The 19,400-nt window shown below is 44.7% G+C and overlaps 1 protein-coding gene across 1 annotated transcript in view; it reads left to right on the top strand.

Annotated features, from left to right (window-relative positions):
• The first annotated feature begins 1,802 nt into the window (after positions 1-1,802).
• The window catches only part of snd1 (staphylococcal nuclease and tudor domain containing 1), a 447,837-nt gene continuing 430,239 nt past the window's right edge, over positions 1,803-19,400 (top strand). Inside the window, 7 exon segments of the mRNA XM_084330125.1 lie at positions 1,803-2,127; positions 5,087-5,236; positions 6,147-6,267; positions 9,486-9,567; positions 10,424-10,584; positions 12,346-12,437; positions 17,506-17,664. Coding sequence (XP_084186251.1) covers positions 2,071-2,127; positions 5,087-5,236; positions 6,147-6,267; positions 9,486-9,567; positions 10,424-10,584; positions 12,346-12,437; positions 17,506-17,664 — 822 coding nt within the window. The 5' untranslated portion in view covers positions 1,803-2,070.

Here is a 19,400-nt window from a genome sequence, read left to right as displayed (position 1 = left end):
CCTCATATTTATTCTGGGCCGGTGGAGCGGTAATGAAGCCTACCGTCCTCGCCGCCGTAGTGTTGTTCAGGCTCGAGACGACGTGGAAGTACTTTGCGGCGTCATCCACGATTCCCCGTAGGGCGAATTGCGCCTCAGTTTGGGCGAACCAAGCAGCTGCCGACTGCTCCCAAAACTCAGGCAGTCTGAGAACAACAGCGTTGTTTGCCATGTTCGTCGTATTATCTGTCTCGGAAACTTCTTCGAGACTAATGTCGGGGTCACCAGTGTAGCGCTGAGAGAAAGGAGTCGGAGGTGGTGTCTCGAAGTTAAACCTAATTCCTTTATTATTCATCAGCGTAACAACAAGTCGACGTAGTCGAGTCGACAGTAAGTAAGAATGCCGGTGGCAGGAAGTGCCACACTATAAATCGTTCGGGGGGAACTACTATTCCCAACAACAGTTCTGTGTGAATTATGTACAGTCACTACAATACTCTTTTTTTAGACTATTTTTGTATCACAAACAGTGCTGTATATTTGTAGATCTGGTATGTCATAAATGTCTAGTATATTTGTAGATCTGGTATGTCATAAATGTCTAGTATATTTGTAGATCTGGTATGTCATAAATGTCTAGATGTAACAGTACTGTCTATCTGTATGTCATGTACCTGAATTTCCCCAAGGGGATCAATAAAGGAATATCTTATCTTATCTCTTATCTTATGATGAATTGAAAATGTGGGACCCTGATGTAAACAAGACGAAAGTTGTGTATGTCGTAAACAAGGAGAGAGAGAGAGAGAGAGAGAGAGGAGAGAGAGAGAGAGCGAGAGCGAGAGAGCCCCCCCCCCCCCTCATCTGCAGTAGTGCAAAAACAAGGTCCACGCCACGAAGCCCCGCCCACGCACAGTCAAACCTAGTCCACGCCACGAAGGCCCGCCTCAAACCTAGTCCAAGCCACGAAGCCCCGCCCAGACGTTGGGCTCTGTGGCTCTGTAGATATACCAATTGTGCGTTCAGCCGAACGCACAATTGGAGGGGGGCTCCCCACCCTCCAGAACATTTACAACAAGCGTTGCAAGGGCAAGGCTAAGAGAATCATTAAAGACTCCAGTCACCCGAACAACTGCCTCTTTGAACTGCTGCGGTCAGGCAAGCGATACCGGAGTCTCAAGGCGAGCACAGAAAGACTCAGAAGAAGCTTCTATCCCCAGGCCATCAGGCTGCTAAACGAACAATGAATGAACACTACACAACAACAACCACCAAACGCACATAGCACACACATCCACACGCACACACTCACTTAAACAAACACACTGTAGCACCCACTCCACACACTTTATAGCACACACCCACTTTAAACAAACACACTGTAGCACCCACTCCCCACACTTTATATTTATTGATGAAGGATTGCACTACAACTCGTACACCTTACTGTAAATTGTACCTAAATTGTACCTCATCCCATTTCTGCTTTGCACTAGATAGTACTGTACATTAGTACACTGCATAGTATTGTATATTATATGGTAACTCAGAACATTGTACATATGTCTATACCGAACACTGTGACCTCATTTTCTTCTTCTAAATTACATGCTATACTATGTTATTTGATACTATCTTGTCTAGCACAGTCTCTGGAGCGTAACAGTAAGAAGCATTTTGTATGAAAGTATTCTGTACTTCTGTATGACAACTATTAAAGAAACTTGAAACTTGAACTACCCTACTCCCCGGCGCTGCAGCTGGACCCTCCTCCGGGTCAACAACACTGTGCTGACGTGTCGCACCGCCCGCTGCACCGGAAGACGTTATTTCAACTCGCTGTTACGCGCTGAAGAAGGAACAGCTCCGTTCGCTCCCATTCATTGATTAGCTCCTGGACCCGGAAAAGTAACGGTTTTGACGCGCGTGTGTGGTGTAGTGTGTAGTAGTGTGTTTCCGGTATAACGTGTGTGTGTGTGTTCCTCGGTAGCTCAGCCTTTCTCTCTCCTGGCTCTCAGCAGCAGCACAGTCACCTCCTCGGTACCGGCTCCTCTCTCTCCTCTACACACCAGTGGAACCCTGACCCTCGACATGGCGTCTGTTGTTGCGACCCCGGCGGCACCGCTGCAGAGAGGAATAGTGAAGATGGTAGGAACCATGATCCACTGGATCACATGGAGTCAGCTGTGTGTGAGACATGTAGCTAGCAGCTAGCCGACCAGCTAACGGTACTCAGCCAAGACATGGGAGCTAGCTAGCTTTATCTAGACAATAAACATACAGATCACAACATGAGTATTTGTTTAGTCAGGGATAGAAACAAATTCCAGGACTTATTTCCATCGTTGTCCCTGGAGTCCAGGGTGCTTGGTTCTTCACACACCACTCATTACATCAGAACTAATCGGCTAACGGTGACAACTTCACTTCAACTTATGTGATGACTGAGTGTAAAAGCGGGTTATTCTTCTTCACAACAAGCAGCTCTTACTGTCAGTCAGGGTGACACCAACACAAGTACACAACACTATCACACTATAGAGACACCAACACCAGACAGCAGCTCACCTCTCACTCCTGGTTCCAGCAGCTAACCAGCCAACACAACACTATAGAGACACTAACACAACACCAGCAGCAGCTAACCAGCTAACTAGTTTCCATATAGCTTCCTAATTGGCAGCAGACGCCAATTAACGTTCCACTGCTAAGTTAGCCAGGATGGAAGGGAAGATGGCCAACGTTCCTCTGATTGTTTAGAGAAGGGACTTCTGCGTCATTATACACGGGAGAGAGAATGAATGAGCGTAACTGGCAGACAGACGGACAGTTTAACGTGACGTGTTGCCGAGCGGCTCCAGCTAGCTGCTGCTACAGATGTTGTGACTCCCAGCTAACTATCGTCACACACACCGGAGTTAATGATGCTACTGATGGAGCATCGCCGTCGGTTGTTGTGTGATTAGTAAAGGGTTCACCTTCTGTGGCAGTGACAGGGTTAATGTCCGCTGACTGACAGTAGCCTTGCTGGCTAACTTTAGCATCAGAGTGTCTGCTGTCCGGTGCTTGTTTACTTCATTAATCACACTCTTGTTATTAAGAATCGATGGGAGAATAGAATGATCCTCGGTTACACCACGTATTTAAATTCCAGATCACATTGATTCCATTGAGTGAACCGTTGTATTAGTCAACTAAAAGCCAATTGACTCTAACCACATGTGGTCAAATGCTTTGCCCATAGTGGCATCTTGCTTGGTTATTATTATAAGGAAAGTTACATAAAGTGCTAAAACGCTGAAGGCCACAATGTTCAGAGTCTCCTCAACTTCCCGAATGTTAGCCAAGTCTCTCTCTCTGCTGCTGAGAAGCGACCACGAGAAACTGACACGTAGAGCTTTCTTGCCCCCTGTAATCTGTCTCCCATGCGTAGTGCTAGCTACAGTCCCTGTGTCTGAACCACACTCTTTACTATGGTCTCATTTAGAATAGGGTGAATGTTTTTTCTAGTGTTGGCAATTAATCAAATTGTGAGATACTGCTAGACATGAATGAGGCCAAGTTACCTCTTATTGAGCAATGAGCACACATGGAAGATCACAAAATACACAGAATATATTAGAGGTGCATGTCACTTTTCCTGCTCGTCAAGTACTTTTGTTACACAGTTTATAAAAGTATAATATTATTTTACGCAAAGCTGTTTGTCACCATATGTTTGTGGAGGGGCTGTTTTTAGAAGTGTGGTAATTACAGCAAACGGCTCTACTACCCTTGTGTATATTGGCCGTCATGCCTCAAGGGTGCAAGTAGGCGACACACTGTTATGCTTCAGTCCCATGGGAATAGAGGTGATGTGTGTTTGTTCAAGAGCTATTTTTGGATCCCATCTTGTTGTGCACCTGCCTTAACGTTAGATGATTGAACTGAGAGCATAGTGAACCGTCTCCCCTCCCGACAGTGATGCCTAGTTAGCTCGTATTAGACTATCGCCCTTTCTCCACTAAATAGCTCTATAGAGGAAAGGTGACAAGTGAGGAAAGGTGAGCAAGGCTATACACATTCTATTTGGAACTTGGCCCTTGTGTAAACAGAGAGAGAGAGGGGGTGAGGGGTGCAAAAACTACAGCAACTTAATTTGCTTGGCTTTACTGGGGGCGATGAGTCAGTCTTGAGTGGGAAAGCTGATCTAAGACCTGCTTTATCTGTCCGACATCTTAGATCAACATCACACACTGATTCTCCCTGCGGACACACTAGAGAGGCTGCAGATAAAATATGTTTGCTCACATTCATGTAAATGCTGTGGTTGTCAAACCTAGGACTAGGTTGCTATCTTTAAAAAAAAAAAATATGTTGTGTTTAGCTACGTTATCACGCTGTGTGATCTCACCTTGGATACTGACTGACGGAGTATCACCATGACAACTAGCAACTCTGTTCAACTGCTTTCCCACAACCACAACAGTCTCTAGTTGGGTTAAAAAGAGACCAAACCACAGCACTCTCTAGTTGGGTTAAAAGAGACTAACCACAGCAGTCTCTAGTTTGGTTAAAAAGAGACCAGCTGCTAGTGTCTGTTTTCCAGAACCCATTTAGCATCCGCCATTACTTTGTATCTATACACGAGCCTCACAATGTAAACCCAACGTGAATTCAACCTTGCCTCTGTTTGCCTTGGTAACTGTTTCTTTTTCTCCGATTCCCAATTAAGTCTGCCCAGTTTTGCCAGATGGGAAATAGAAAATTATCATCCCAGAGGCTTACAATTATATATATATATATATATCAGCAGTCATAACCAATAGAACATAGTAGGCGTATATAAGGCAAAGATTATCGTAGGGAAACATGATTATACAAAATATGATAATTATGGTACATCTGGCAATGCTGAGCCTGCCTTGCCCCGTGGCACTGATCACAATGCTAATGCGATACGCTGCTTCATTCCAAATGGACCTCGTTAGTTGATCCTCCAGTCACAATGCGGAGGGTCAGGGAAAGAGGGTGGGGTTTGAGATGGGTCAAGTTTGAGATGGGTCAATTGACTCTTTCTGTACTAGTATATGTACATATGATGATTGTGTGTGTGGTGTCTTGACAGGTCTTGTCAGGCTGTGCCATCATTGTGCGAGGGCAGCCTCGAGGTGGCCCGCCTCCCGAGCGCCAGATCAACCTCAGCAACATCCGTGCCGGTGCCATGGCCCGCCGGGCCGCCCAGAGCCAGCCCGACACCAAGGACACCCCCGACGAGGTGAGCTGTTTGTCATCTGCTGGCAGCGTGTGTGTAAATGATTTGGGATAAGCTTCCCGCTTAAACCCACCCTGTACTGGTCAAATACAGTATGTGCTAGTATTGGTGGCTAGTATTTCATGTGTCGCATTTACATTCAATCTGTCTCACCAGCAGAGAACTTTGTGTTTGGATTTCTGTCACAGTTCTTTGTTATCCTATTTCTACTGAGCAAATGCAGCATAAGCACTCTTTTAAATTTAAATATATATATATTTTTTTAAAGTTTTGAGATCATGAATAGTGACACGCATTTCAAGCCTATCAACAAGAGGAGAGATCTCAGCATGCGAGCTGCAGGGAACAGAGAACCAGAGGCAGCAGCTAAACATAATCAGCTGCAGCAAGCCAGGTTCTATTCCTTGGCTAAATGATATTCTTTGTCTAAAAACTGAAATTGTGAAGATGGCCATAGTGGTAATATTAAAACATTCTTTGCAGGAATTCTATTAGTCAGGAAAACGACCCAAAGAAGTGGGATATTATTACTAGTTTATTTGAATCTATGTTTCAGGGCAGTGCTGCTCCAGCAGCAGATGAGAGAGGGACAACAGGTGAGGGCAGTGCTAGAGAGAGATGGACCAGGTGAGATGGAGAGAGGGACAACAGGTGAGATGGAGCGAGAGGAAGCTGGTAGGACCAACGGAGAGAGAGGAAGCTGGTAGGAGTTTGCCAACAGAGAGAGAGGGACAACATGGCAAAGAGAGGCAAGAGGAGAGTTTGACAGCAGTGTAAAACAGACCTGCTCTGAACCTGTACACCTTGAACCTTCACCATCCAATATAGTATATTATTTTATATAATAATGTTATGGATTAACACTTTTTAATGTTAAAATCATGCGGGCACTTTATTCTCTTGTTTATTGCAGCCGTGGGCCTTCCAAGCCAGAGAGTTCTTGCGCAAGAAGCTGATTGGTAAAGACGTCTGCTTCAACGTGGAGATCAAGACGGCTCTGGGCAGAGAGTACGGCATGGTGTACCTGGGCCGGGGTGAGTGTTACCATCAGAGAGTACTGCATGGTGTACCTGGTGTTACCATCAGAGAGTACTGCATGGTGTACCTGGTGTTACCATCAGAGAGTACGGCATGGTGTACCTGGTGTTACCATCAGAGAGTACGGCATGGTGTACCTGGTGTTACCATCAGAGAGTACTGCATGGTGTACCTGGTGTTACCATCAGAGAGTACTGCATGGTGTACCTGGTGTTACCATCAGAGAGTACTGCATGGTGTACCTGGTGTTACCATCAGAGAGTACTGCATGGTGTACCTGGGTGAGTGTTACCATCAGAGAGTACGGCATGGTGTACCTGGTGTTACCATCAGAGAGTACTGCATGGTGTACCTGGTGTTACCATCAGAGAGTACTGCATGGTGTACCTGGTGTTACCATCAGAGAGTACTGCATGGTGTACCTGGTGTTACCATCAGAGAGTACTGCATGGTGTACCTGGTGTTACCATCAGAGAGTACTGCATGGTGTACCTGGTGTTACCATCAGAGAGTACTGCATGGTGTACCTGGTGTTACCATCAGAGAGTACGGCATGGTGTACCTGGTGTTACCATCAGAGAGTACTGCATGGTGTACCTGGTGTTACCATCAGAGAGTACTGCATGGTGTACCTGGTGTTACCATCAGAGAGTACTGCATGGTGTACCTGGTGTTACCATCAGAGAGTACTGCATGGTGTACCTGGTGTTACCATCAGAGAGTACTGCATGGTGTACCTGGTGTTACCATCAGAGAGTACTGCATGGTGTACCTGGTGTTACCATCAGAGAGTACTGCATGGTGTACCTGGTGTTACCATCAGAGAGTACTGCATGGTGTACCTGGTGTTACCATCAGAGAGTACTGCATGGTGTACCTGGTGTTACCATCAGAGAGTACTGCATGGTGTACCTGGTGTTACCATCAGAGAGTACTGCATGGTGTACCTGGTGTTACCATCAGAGAGTACTGCATGGTGTACCTGGTGTTACCACCAGAGAGTACTGCATGGTGTACCTGGTGTTACCATCAGAGAGTACTGCATGGTGTACCTGGTGTTACCATCAGAGAGTACTGCATGGTGTACCTGGTGTTACCATCAGAGAGTACTGCATGGTGTACCTGGTGTTACCATCAGAGAGTACTGCATGGTGTACCTGGTGTTACCATCAGAGAGTACTGCATGGTGTACCTGGTGTTACCATCAGAGAGTACTGCATGGTGTACCTGGTGTTACCATCAGAGAGTACTGCATGGTGTACCGACACGCACTGTCCCGGCACAGCGAGGACACACACACACACACACACACACACACACACACACACACACACACTGTCCCGGCACAGCGAGGACACACACACACACACTGTCCCAGCACAGCGAGGACACACACACACACACACACACACACACACACACACACACTGTCCCGGCACAGCGAGGACACACACACACACACTGTCCCGGCACAGCGAGGACACACACACACACACACACACACACACACACTGTCCCGGCACAGCGAGGACACACACACACACTGTCCCAGCACAGCGAGGACACACACACACACACACACACACACGCACTGTCCCGGCACAGCGAGGACACACACACACACTGTCCCGGCACAGCGAGGACACACACACACACACACACACACACACACACTCCCAGCACAGTGAGGACACACATTACACACACTGTCCCGGCACAGCGAGGACACACACACACACTGTCCCGGCACAGCGAGGACACACACACACACACACACACACTGTCCCGGCACAGCGAGGACACACACACACACACACACACACACACTGTCCCAGCACAGTGAGGACACACATTACACACACTGTCCCGGCACAGCGAGGACACACACACACACACACACTGTCCCGGCACAGCGAGGACACACACACACACACACACTGTCCCGGCACAGCGAGGACACACACACACACACACACACACACTGTCCCAGCACAGTGAGGACACACATTACACACACTGTCCCGGCACAGTGAGGACACACACACACACACTGTCCCGGCACAGTGAGGACACACACACACTGTCCCGGCACAGTGAGGACACACACACACTGTCCCGGCACAGTGAGGACACACACACACACACTGTCCCGGCACAGTGAGGACACACACACACTGTCCCGGCACAGTGAGGACACACACACACTGTCCCGGCACAGTGAGGACACACACACACACACACTGTCCCGGCACAGTGAGGACACACACACACACACTGTCCCGGCACAGTGAGGACACACACACACTGTCCCGGCACAGTGAGGACACACACACACTGTCCCGGCACAGTGAGGACACACACACACACACTGTCCCGGCACAGTGAGGACACACACACACACACTGTCCCGGCACAGTGAGGACACACACACACTGTCCCGGCACAGTGAGGACACACACACACACACTGTCCCGGCACAGTGAGGACACGCATTACACAAAGTGCTCCTGGCTTAGGCCGTCTGGCAGAGGAAAAACGCTCATCCTTTTTAAGGATTTTCTTTTTTATAATTATAACTGAACCTTTCAGATGAAAAACCATACAAGTATGTTTTGGACACGTCATAATACAGTTCTAACACTAAGTAACCTCGAGTCTAGTGTGAATGTAATACATGGGTCTCAGCCTCTCCCGTCTTTGAACTATGAATTATTAATCTATACACATTAAAATACAGAGGACCATCTCTTTGGAACAATCTACTTCCATCACTATAGTCAACATCTACATTATCATTGTTTAAAACATGACAATTGTAGTGTGTTTGGATTTGAAGCCTTGACGATGTCATAATCATTGTTCTTGTATGCATATTGATTTTAAGGGGAGGTATCTTCATAAGCCATTTTTGGCTTCTACTGTAACCTCTGCTGCAGAATGTTTTAACTTGTTTACATTTTTATTGTATTTTTATTTATATGTGCAATTAAACTTAAAATGAATGCAACACACCCAAATTACCATCTTTTTTAGATAATTCAGTTTGAAAACATTGTTGCATCTGAAAATGTAAATCGATATGGTCCTTTTTGTTCGTCTGAAGCATTCAATTATGAATGGTATATGAGGCCTCCTGTACTACTTACCGGTGTGTTGATTTACATATCAACATTTAGTCTCTGAGTGTTTTGATTTCTCCATCCTCTCCCTGCAGACACGACAGGCGAGAACCTCGCTGAGTCTCTGGTGAACGAGGGCTTCGCCACCGTCCGCAGGGAAGGAATCCGAGGGAACAAGTAAGCCTCCTGTGGAAGAAATTCATATCGCAATTAGGGATGGGTTATAATCTTACAACCCATCCCTTAATTAATCGATTACTCGTAGCTATGAGAAAAATCTATCTTAAATTATTAATAATTTATGGAAAAAAGAAGAGAAATTTAAATACATTTGTTTCACATGTATGTGTAAGATTATAACTGTTTGTTGGTTTCCTTAAACATATGAACTAAATTAAGTAAAAAATAAAAGAAAAAATATTTCAAATTATATACCGATATATATCTTTTAAAGTTTATTTTTTTTCCCTTTCGAGTAATACACGATCACTCAAGTATAGCATGCGATCAATCGATCTGGATTTTTCTTAAAAATGCCCATCCCTAATCGCAATAATCATCTGGGATTTCCCCCCCCCCCCTCGATATCTATATTTCCAGGATATCTGTTCACATATGCAAAAACACAAGATAAATAATCCCAATTGCTGTTCCATTGCCATTGCATTAACTGTGTGATATCAAATAACCCCCTCTAATATTGAAGACCTCATTCTGAGAGGGATTTGACTTTAAAGCCCAATTAATCATTGTAAGTTTGTCAGGTTGTTTCCATCTCATAGCGATCAGTTATCTGGTGCTGTAATTGGTGCATTCTGACAGGCGTTGGAAAGAGACTCGCCAGCTGACTAATATAATTGGCCTATGATGTCTATTGTTTGGAAAGGAACCCAACCTGAGCATGACATAAGAGCAAAATGGCCACTGAGAGTTTTTCCCTATTTGGCATTCCAAGTTTTTCCACAACCCTATGTAGCATTCACCAGACCTCTAGATGCTCAACCTGTGTGTGTGTGTGTGTGCCTGCCTGCAGCCCAGAACAGGTCAGACTCTGTGAGCTGGAGGACCAGTCCAGGGCCTCCAAGAAGGGCATGTGGAGCGAGGGGGGAGGAATTCACACCATCCGGGACCTGAAGTACACCATCGAGAACCCCCGCAACTTCGTTGACTCCATGCACCAGAAACCTGTCAATGGTAAATACGCTCTGGACACACACACACGCATGCACACACGGTTCGCACAAAGTCCTTGAAATGCTTGATTTTTGAAAAAAAAAAGTCACCCCTGGAATTCCTTAATTCCTCAAACAGCCCATTTTTTAACAAGGTGCTTAAAAAGTCCTTAATTCAAATGAACCATTTGCATTGAAAGTTTTGTTCATTCATTATAATAGTTCTGAATCAAGAAATTGCATTAGGTTAGGTAACCCTAACCCCCCAACCCCAACCCTAATTTAAGAAATGGTTAAATGAAAATGAATAAATATTCGATATGTATGGTGAGGACTGAGGTTAATAATGATATTCATGAAAGAAGATTGGAACAATACATGAAAATATGTTTTTACTGAGATCCCAGTTTCGGTCACTAGGGAGACGGGTAGTGGTTTTTTTTAAGGTTGACTCGAGGGTTAAAGTGTAACTAATTGTCAGAAATTGGTTTTAAGCCATAACTATTGTATCAGATTTTTTTTCTATACAAAAACGCATTTAAAAGTTAATTGTATCCTTTTAAATGCCCTTTTAAAATGAAAATGAGTGCTTAGGAAAGTACTTGAAAGTCCTTTCATTTCATTTTGCAATGTCTGTGGGAACCCTGGGTTTAAGCAAGGAAACATGCTGTACACAGCAATACACACACCATGTTAACACTTTGATCGCCGGGGTTAAATTCATAATTTACCATCCCTCGCCAGCCCTATTTAACATGGAGAAGTTCCCCTTCTTTGCAGGGCTATAACTTTTTAAATTGTATTGCTAAATTGACATTACCATGGCCCATTCAAAGTCCTATATCTATTGTTCAGGGTGTAGCAACGTTATACTTTTTCATTGTAACCCAAGACAATTGCATTCATTGTGGACCCTCGGACCAGCGTGGAATATGTGTTTCGAGTACATAACGTTGGATCAATAAACGCAATCGATATTTGGAATGGTGATCAGGAATTGGAATAATCTTTTTGCAGAACATCTGATGTGAGGTAAGGAATCTATTTGACCAGTCTTGGGGTAATCAGATGTTTTTTTCTTCACAGCAGATCACAATGTGTCCCCTATGTGTGTATATGACGTTAGCGCTGACCAGGTCATAGATAATCGATTTTTCAGCCCGCTTCTCTAGCGTGCATAAGTACACACATACTATTGATAATCTAGCGTTTATTTGAAAACGATTAATAAATCAGCCGGAAAATGACAACGTGTTGTGTGTATTCCACTAAACAGCTATCCCTGCGGAATCTTTTTCTTTTTCTAGAAATTTCCAAAAACGTCCGTTTTTCAAAACGGTATAAAACGGAAATGTACAGATGAAAAAACAATCTGTTTCATACATGTTTACTGCACGCAAGTCATTGATAAGCGACTGGCGTATTAGACACATAGCCATAATATCCGTGAAAATCATGAAATATCAGAAAATCAGTCCCAAAAGGCTGGCATTCAAGCGATAAATCGTGCGCCCCCTGCTGGCACTCAATGTGTTAAGATGAGCAAACACCGTGAACACATGCACGCACGCTTCACAGTTGCACAAGGTTCCATTCCCCCCAAAGCCCAATTTTCCAAGCTAAGACACAAGTCCACCATTTTGGCTCAACACGTTTTAACTCCCTTATGCCATCCATGTTTTAATTCTTTTCCTGTTTTGCAATACAATTTGGTGTTAATAATTTCCATGCATTGTATTTCTCTCCCAATTGGCTCTCTCTCGCTCCTCTCTTCTCTCTCTAGCTGTTATTGAACATGTCCGTGATGGCAGTGTAGTACGCGCCCTTCTGCTCCCTGACTACTACCTGGTCACCATCATGCTGTCGGGAGTCAAGGTAACATTCACACTGTTCTCACAAAGTAGAGCACACATCTGTTTTACGTTTGGAAAAGTTAATTTGATCCAGTCGCTGTTCATCATCTTGGACTGCATGGTAATTTAAAGTGTGATACAGTAACAAACCAAAACTGTAATTTTCAATTGACATTCTCAAATATTTCAGAAATGGATTTTGTGAGCAAATGTATATATTTGAAAAATTATTTTAGGCAATGAATTGTGTGTTGCCTATTGGCCCCGGACAATACCATATTCCAGTTTTAGCCCCACTTGCATGAGTTGACACCAATAACGATTGTTGAATTTTTGTCTAAATGCAGGTTCAATACAAATTACGCTTTTCAGGCGCATATCTTCAGATAAATGACAATCATATAAATTAAAGAAGAAATTAGACTTCAAACGTAAGTCCTTGTTAGTCCATCGTAGCAACACGATCTTACTGTAAAGATCACGAAAAGGTAAATTCTACAATTTGTTGTAAACATACATTCTCCATCGATTCCGTTTGTGCTTTTTAAAACCCAAACCAGTGATACTCTAATAGTCTGCTGATATATCAGTGGACCCCTACTAAAAAAAACACCAAGATTCTTTCTTCTAAAGGCCCTCCTCCCATAGTCGAGCGGACCGGACTCCACGGAGGTCCGCGCGGACTCAAAGTGCGAAGCTCACTTGGTGTCACACAAAACGCTGCTCGGAGTTTTGGTTGACATCCACCTGCATTTAATGTGACACCGATCTGCATTTTACTCTGAACACTCGCTCCGTGCCAAGTGAGAGCAGGATCATGATTAAATGGGTAGGATTGGTCCGGTAAAACGTTGGCAGATAGATTACGCTAAATTTAGTTTTACTATCGCTAATAGTCATCCATTCCAATTCATATACATTTGGACCATGTCTTTTTTCATCATCTGAAGAAACTTGAGAAGTTTGAATGGCTTTTTTAAATGAAGTGTGTAAAACTGCCAGTTTTATTTCGAAATATTGGAAACGGAGATAACCTACTCTTTATTTTGACATCGGATGACGACGACATGACAGAAGTCTAAACAGCGTGGGAAAAATTGTGTAAACTGGGGCGAGACATGTAGGAAATTGGTCCGCGGAGGTCCGCTCGACTATGAAAGCTCAAACGACTGCGGACATGCCGTGTGGAGTCCGGTCCGCGTACGTTCCGCTCGACTATGGGAGGGCCTTTAGATTACATTTTCTTTTCCTTTTCAGTCTTTCAATATGGTTTCGACTTTCTCATGATCTTAGAACTATAAATGATTAGCTCACTAAATCCTACAGATGGCCAATATTAGCCTAGCATAAAAACTAGCTTTGTAACACAAAAGTTAATACCAATCTAGAATGTAATCTATCCAAACAAGTCATTGAAACTCTAGTACTTTCACATCTTGACTATTGCTCAATGATTTGGTCAGGGGCAAACAAGGGAGACTTGGGAAAGTTGCAGCTGGTTCAAAACGGAGCAGCTCGGCTTGCCCTAAGCTGTACATCACGTTGTAATGTTAAAAAAAATGCATGTTGAGCTCTCCTGGTCGACAGTCCAAGAGAGGCTGACGGTATCACTCCTTGTCTTTTTAAGAAATATCAAGCTGATTAATCATCCTATGTGTCTATATGTAAGGGATAATGTATGGCTACGAGGTCATTGTCGCAAAATAATTGACCTTCACTACGTTTAAAACACCTCGGCGCGGCGTCTCGGTATTTTAAACTCCGTGTCGGTCAATTATTTTGCGACAATGACCGAGTAGGCTATACATTATCCCGCTTATTACATGGCTAACTTACTAACAATATACCTAATTCATTTGACAAATCGCAGTTGTTCTGTGGCTCTGTCAGCCCAAATAAAGTGATTATTATTATCGCGGGCAGCCTTCTGGCTCCGCTGTGTTCTGGCTCCGCTCGTCGCTCCGCCCCCTGTCATCGCCGGCAGCAGAACACTGTCTAATTGCACTGAAACAGTGTGTGTCAGTGGGCTTGATTGCCAACAGCTGCGCACTGCGGTCATTATTGAAAAAACAGCGGTCATTATTGAAAAATAATGACCGCAGTCGGGGGGCTATTGACCAATCACAAGCAAGCATTTCGGCGAATGTGAAAACGCCATGTAATAAAGCCAATTAACACCCAGCTCTGAAAGTCTGCTACAGTCTGCTACAGTCTGCTACAATCTGCTGGCTACAGTCTGCTACAGTCTGCTGGCTACAGTCTGCTACAGTCTGCTACAGTCTGCTACAGTCTGCTGGCTACAGTCTGCTACAGTCTGCTACAGTCTGCTACAGTCTGCTGGCTACAGTCTGCTGGCTACAGTCTGCTACAGTCTGCTACAGTCTGCTGGCTACAGTCTGCTGGCTACAGTCTGCTACAGTCTGCTGGCTACAGTCTGCTACAGTCTGCTGGCTACAGTCTGCTACAGTCTGCTGGCTACAGTCTGCTGGCTACAGTCTGCTACAGTCTGCTGGCTACAGTCTGCTACAGTCTGCTGGCTACAGTCTGCTGGCTACAGTCTGCTGGCTACAGTCTGCTGGCTACAGTCTGCTACAGTCTGCTACAGTCTGCTGGCTACAGTCTGCTACAGTCTGCTACAGTCTGCTGGCTACAGTCTGCTACAGTCTGCTGGCTACAGTCTGCCACAGTCTGCTACAGTCTGCCGGCTACAGCAAGGATCTAGCTTTCTGTCTCTTTGTTCTTTTTTTTATTATGTTTTTGGTAGATATTTTGTTTTTTCCGGGTCAGTCGGGCAGAGAGCGAGAGAGAGGAAGTATGGGAGGATAGATGGGGGAAGATATTCGGCAAAGGTCGCCGGGTCCGGGAGTCGAACCCGGAACGACAGTGTTGCACCGCAGTGCTGTACGTGGTGCACCACCCTGGCGCCCCTCTTTGTGGTTTGACATAGTAAATGAATACTATGTTACTATATCAAAATGTCTGTCTAGTTTTTAAAATAAAGTGTGGATTGGCTCCTCCTCCTTTGTCCGGTTTCATCAACCTCAAGTCTGCCTCAACCAGGAACACTAGAGGTGCGGCAAGGGGGGACTGTACAATCCCTTTAAAAAAAAGTGTATTTGGCCAGGCAGTCTTCTCATACAGAGCATCCCACCAATGGAACTCAATTCCTCAAACAATTAGAGTGTCCACATCATCATACCATTCATTCAAGTGCAGGGTTAGGGAATGGCTAATTGAAAACCAGAACTGTCAACACTGAGGTGTCTGTGTGTGTGTGGATATGGTGCGTCTGTCTATGTCTGGGTCTCTTAATATGTCATGATGTGCTCTGTCCTTGTGTCCATGACTGTATTGTGACCTGTATCCCTACTATGTCTATGTGCTTTTGTTGTGTTTTTATTCTAATGTTATTTATCTTGATTTTATTGTTTTTATTGCTAACCCTTTTTTTTACACAGGATTTTAGCCTGTACCTTCTGGCAGGGGGACTGCCAATGGAAATTAGCCTTTTGGCTAAAATTGGGTGCATTTACATTTGTAAAATGTTTTATTAATGTACACTGTCCCCCTTGAACAAATAAAGTAAACCTAACCTATGTTAACAATCTGTTTACCACACTCCAATAATTTCTTTCATTTTTTTTTCTTTCATAACTCTCAAAACGCAGTTAGGGTGCTTAAATTCTTGATGCTATAACTCTCAAAACACTAGCGTCAACACTTGGCACACAAAGATACATGTAACGTATCGGACTTGGCGCTAACTGGTTCAGCATAAAGAAGTCGAGAGGGAGACCACCGGGGCTGTTTTATTTTTTATAAAACACAATTCACACTTCGAATGTACATTTTTACAATCTAATGTATGTTTTTTTTATTTGAATATAGAATATTCGTTGACAGCCCTAGTTCACAGGCACTTTGTGTTGGAATCAGTTCAGTTCATGTGAAAATGCTATATGTCTGTTTGTATGTCTATGTACAGTTCCTCTCCTCTCCAGTGCTGAATGTCCTCTCCTCTCCAGTGCTGAATGTCCTCTCCTCTCCAGTGCTGAATGTCCTCTCCTCTCCTCTCCAGTGCTGAATCTCCTCTCCTCTCCAGTGCTGAATGTCCTCTCCTCTCCTCCTCTCTCCTCTCCAGTGCTGAATGTCCTCTCCTCTCCTCCTCTCTCCTCTCCAGTGCTGAATCTCCTCTCCTTTCCTCCTCTCTCCTCTCCAGTGCTGAATGTCCTCTCCTCTCCTCCGCTCTCCTCTCCAGTGCTGAATCTCCTCTCCTCTCTCCTCCTCTCTCCTCTCCAGTGCTGAATGTCCTCTCCTCTCCTCTTCTCTCCTCTCCAGTGCTGAATCTCCTCTCCAGTGCTGAATCTCCTCTCCTCTCCTCTCCTCTCTCATCTCCTCTCCTCTCCAGTGCTGAATGTCCTCTCCTCTCCTCTCTCCTCTCCAGTGCTGAATGTCCTCTCCTCTCCTCCTCTCTCCTCTCCAGTGCTGAATCTCCTCTCCTTTCCTCCTCTCTCCTCTCCAGTGCTGAATGTCCTCTCCTCTCCTCCGCTCTCCTCTCCAGTGCTGAATGTCCTCTCCTCTCCTCTTCTCTCCTCTCCAGTGCTGAATCTCCTCTCCTTTCCTCCTCTCTCCTCTCCAGTGCTGAATGTCCTCTCCTCTCCTCCGCTCTCCTCTCCAGTGCTGAATCTCTCCTCCTCTCTCCTCTCCAGTGCTGAATCTCCTCTCCTTTCCTCCTCTCTCCTCTCCAGTGCTGAATGTCCTCTCCTCTCCTCCGCTCTCCTCTCCAGTGCTGAATCTCCTCTCCTCTCTCCTCCTCTCTCCTCTCCAGTGCTGAATGTCCTCTCCTCTCCTCTTCTCTCCAGTGCTGAATCTCCTCTCCTCCTCTCTCCTCTCCAGTGCTGAATGTCCTCTCCTCTCCAGTGCTGAATGTCCTCTCCTCTCTCCTCTCCAGTGCTGAAAGTCCTCTCCTCTCTACTCTCCTCTCCTCTCCTCTCCAGTGCTGAATGTCCTCTCCTCTCCTCCTCTCTCCTCTCCTCTCCTCCTCTCTCCTCTCCAGTGCTGAATATCCTCTCCTCCTCTCTCCTCTCCAGTGCCCAACCTTCAAACGGGAAGCCGATGGAACAGAGAGTCCAGAGGCATTTGCTGCAGAGGCCAAGTTCTTCACAGAAACTCGCCTTCTGCAGAGAGACGTCCAGATCATACTGGAGAGCTGCCCCAACCAGATCATCCTGGGAACCATCATGCACCCGGTAAGAACATCCTGGGAACCATCATGCACCCGGTAAGATCATCCTGGGAACCATCATGCACCCGGTAAGATCATCCTGGGAACTATTATGCACCCGGTAAGAACATACGGGCCGCCCGCCCCTCCAGAAAGTAACATTTTATTTAAAAAAAAAAAAAAAAAAAATGTATTAAAGTTTGCTCTCCTCTCCTCTCCTATTTGGCGAGCTAGCTAAATTATACATAAATCGGTTTTCATATAAATCAATCTTCGCTAAGACTTTAAAACGGTGGTGCGGATACGGTCTACGGTGACGCAGAAAAAAGCTACCAAATCCATTCCGAGACAACTCTGAGACTGACTAGCGTCACGCGTAACAAGTCTCAGTCTCTCTCTCTCTCTCCTTCAAGTAGTTGAACGTTACACTATAAAAAAATGAACTGGATAGTTGATATAAGCCATTCTCCCTTTCTGTGTGTGTGCGCGCACACGTGCCCGTCCCAACTCTGGTCTTTAGCAAGTTTGATATTATTTATTGAGGATGGCCAGATAATGTTCATATTTAAACTTAAAAAATAATTATACAGAGAGAAGCTTCAGCAAGTACAAAACGCTGCTGACTGACAAAAAGAGAATCCCTCACTGAGAAACACAAAGGCCTAACCATCATGTATCACAATGGTGATGTCAGCCAGAGATGGGGAGAAGCATGAACCTTTAAAGGACATCTCTTTGAAATAAATTACATTTTACAGTTTTTTTCTGATTTCTTTTAAACAAATTATTTTGTATTATTTAACTATTTAATTATTATTTAGTTATTGCGCTGCACTGGCAGTTGAACTGCATTGAACTGAACTGAATTGGAAAAAATAAACCTCATAACCTAACTGGTGTAACGGAGGTACCGCAAGTCTATTTGCCACCCCATAGAGCCCAATTGTGAACCCGGAAATTTCGGAACCACCAACGTTTTATGATGGATATGGATAGTACGGATCCCCAGCACTCAGAAACTGCCGGATGCTAAGTTGTAAATGTTGGGCAATTTTTTTAATTGCATAATTAGCACACATTTGCATAATCGCCTAAATGGCCAAATCTCAGAAACTACTTGATCAATTTCAACAATGTTGGAGTTGTTTTGGGGGTTATTCGGGATGCTGAATCCAGTTGATACTTAAGAGAAGAAAAAAGTTTCAAAATTGCAATATTTACTGGAATTTACAATTTTTTTTATGAATTTTCTGTTTATAAATGTTTCAGAAGATGCAGAATTTATAGATAATTTTCATGGAATGTTCAATTGTAAACAGAATGATAATAATAATAACTTTAATTTGTAGAGCGCCTAATAGACCACTACACTTCCGCGTTACATTGAAATCGGGTAGGAGATTGCGGGGGGAGCAAATGAATGAATGTGGATGAGAGCCGTGATCAGGGGAGGAAATTAGGCCACTTTACTCGCCAAATGCGAGTATTTTTTACGTTTGGCGAGTGATTCATGAAGACCACTCGCCAGTCTGGCGAGTTGACAGTGCCACGAGAGCACTGCACAAGACCCGCGGACATATATAATGTTTAATAAAAGTTCCTGCAGTACTGGCCAACCCGCGGACATATATAATGTTTAATAAAAGTTCCCGCAGTACTGGCCAACCCGCGGACATATATAATGTTTAATAAAAGTTCCCGCAGTACTGGCCAACCCGCGGACATATATAATGTTTAATAAAAGTTCCCGCAGTACTGGCC

The sequence above is a fragment of the Notolepis coatsorum genome, assembly GCF_963971535.1.
Source record: "Notolepis coatsorum genome assembly, chromosome: 15".
Taxonomy (NCBI): domain Eukaryota; kingdom Metazoa; phylum Chordata; class Actinopteri; order Aulopiformes; family Paralepididae; genus Notolepis; species Notolepis coatsorum.
The sequence above is the reverse complement of the archived record's forward strand: the minus strand, read 5'-3'. Positions and strand labels throughout refer to the sequence as shown.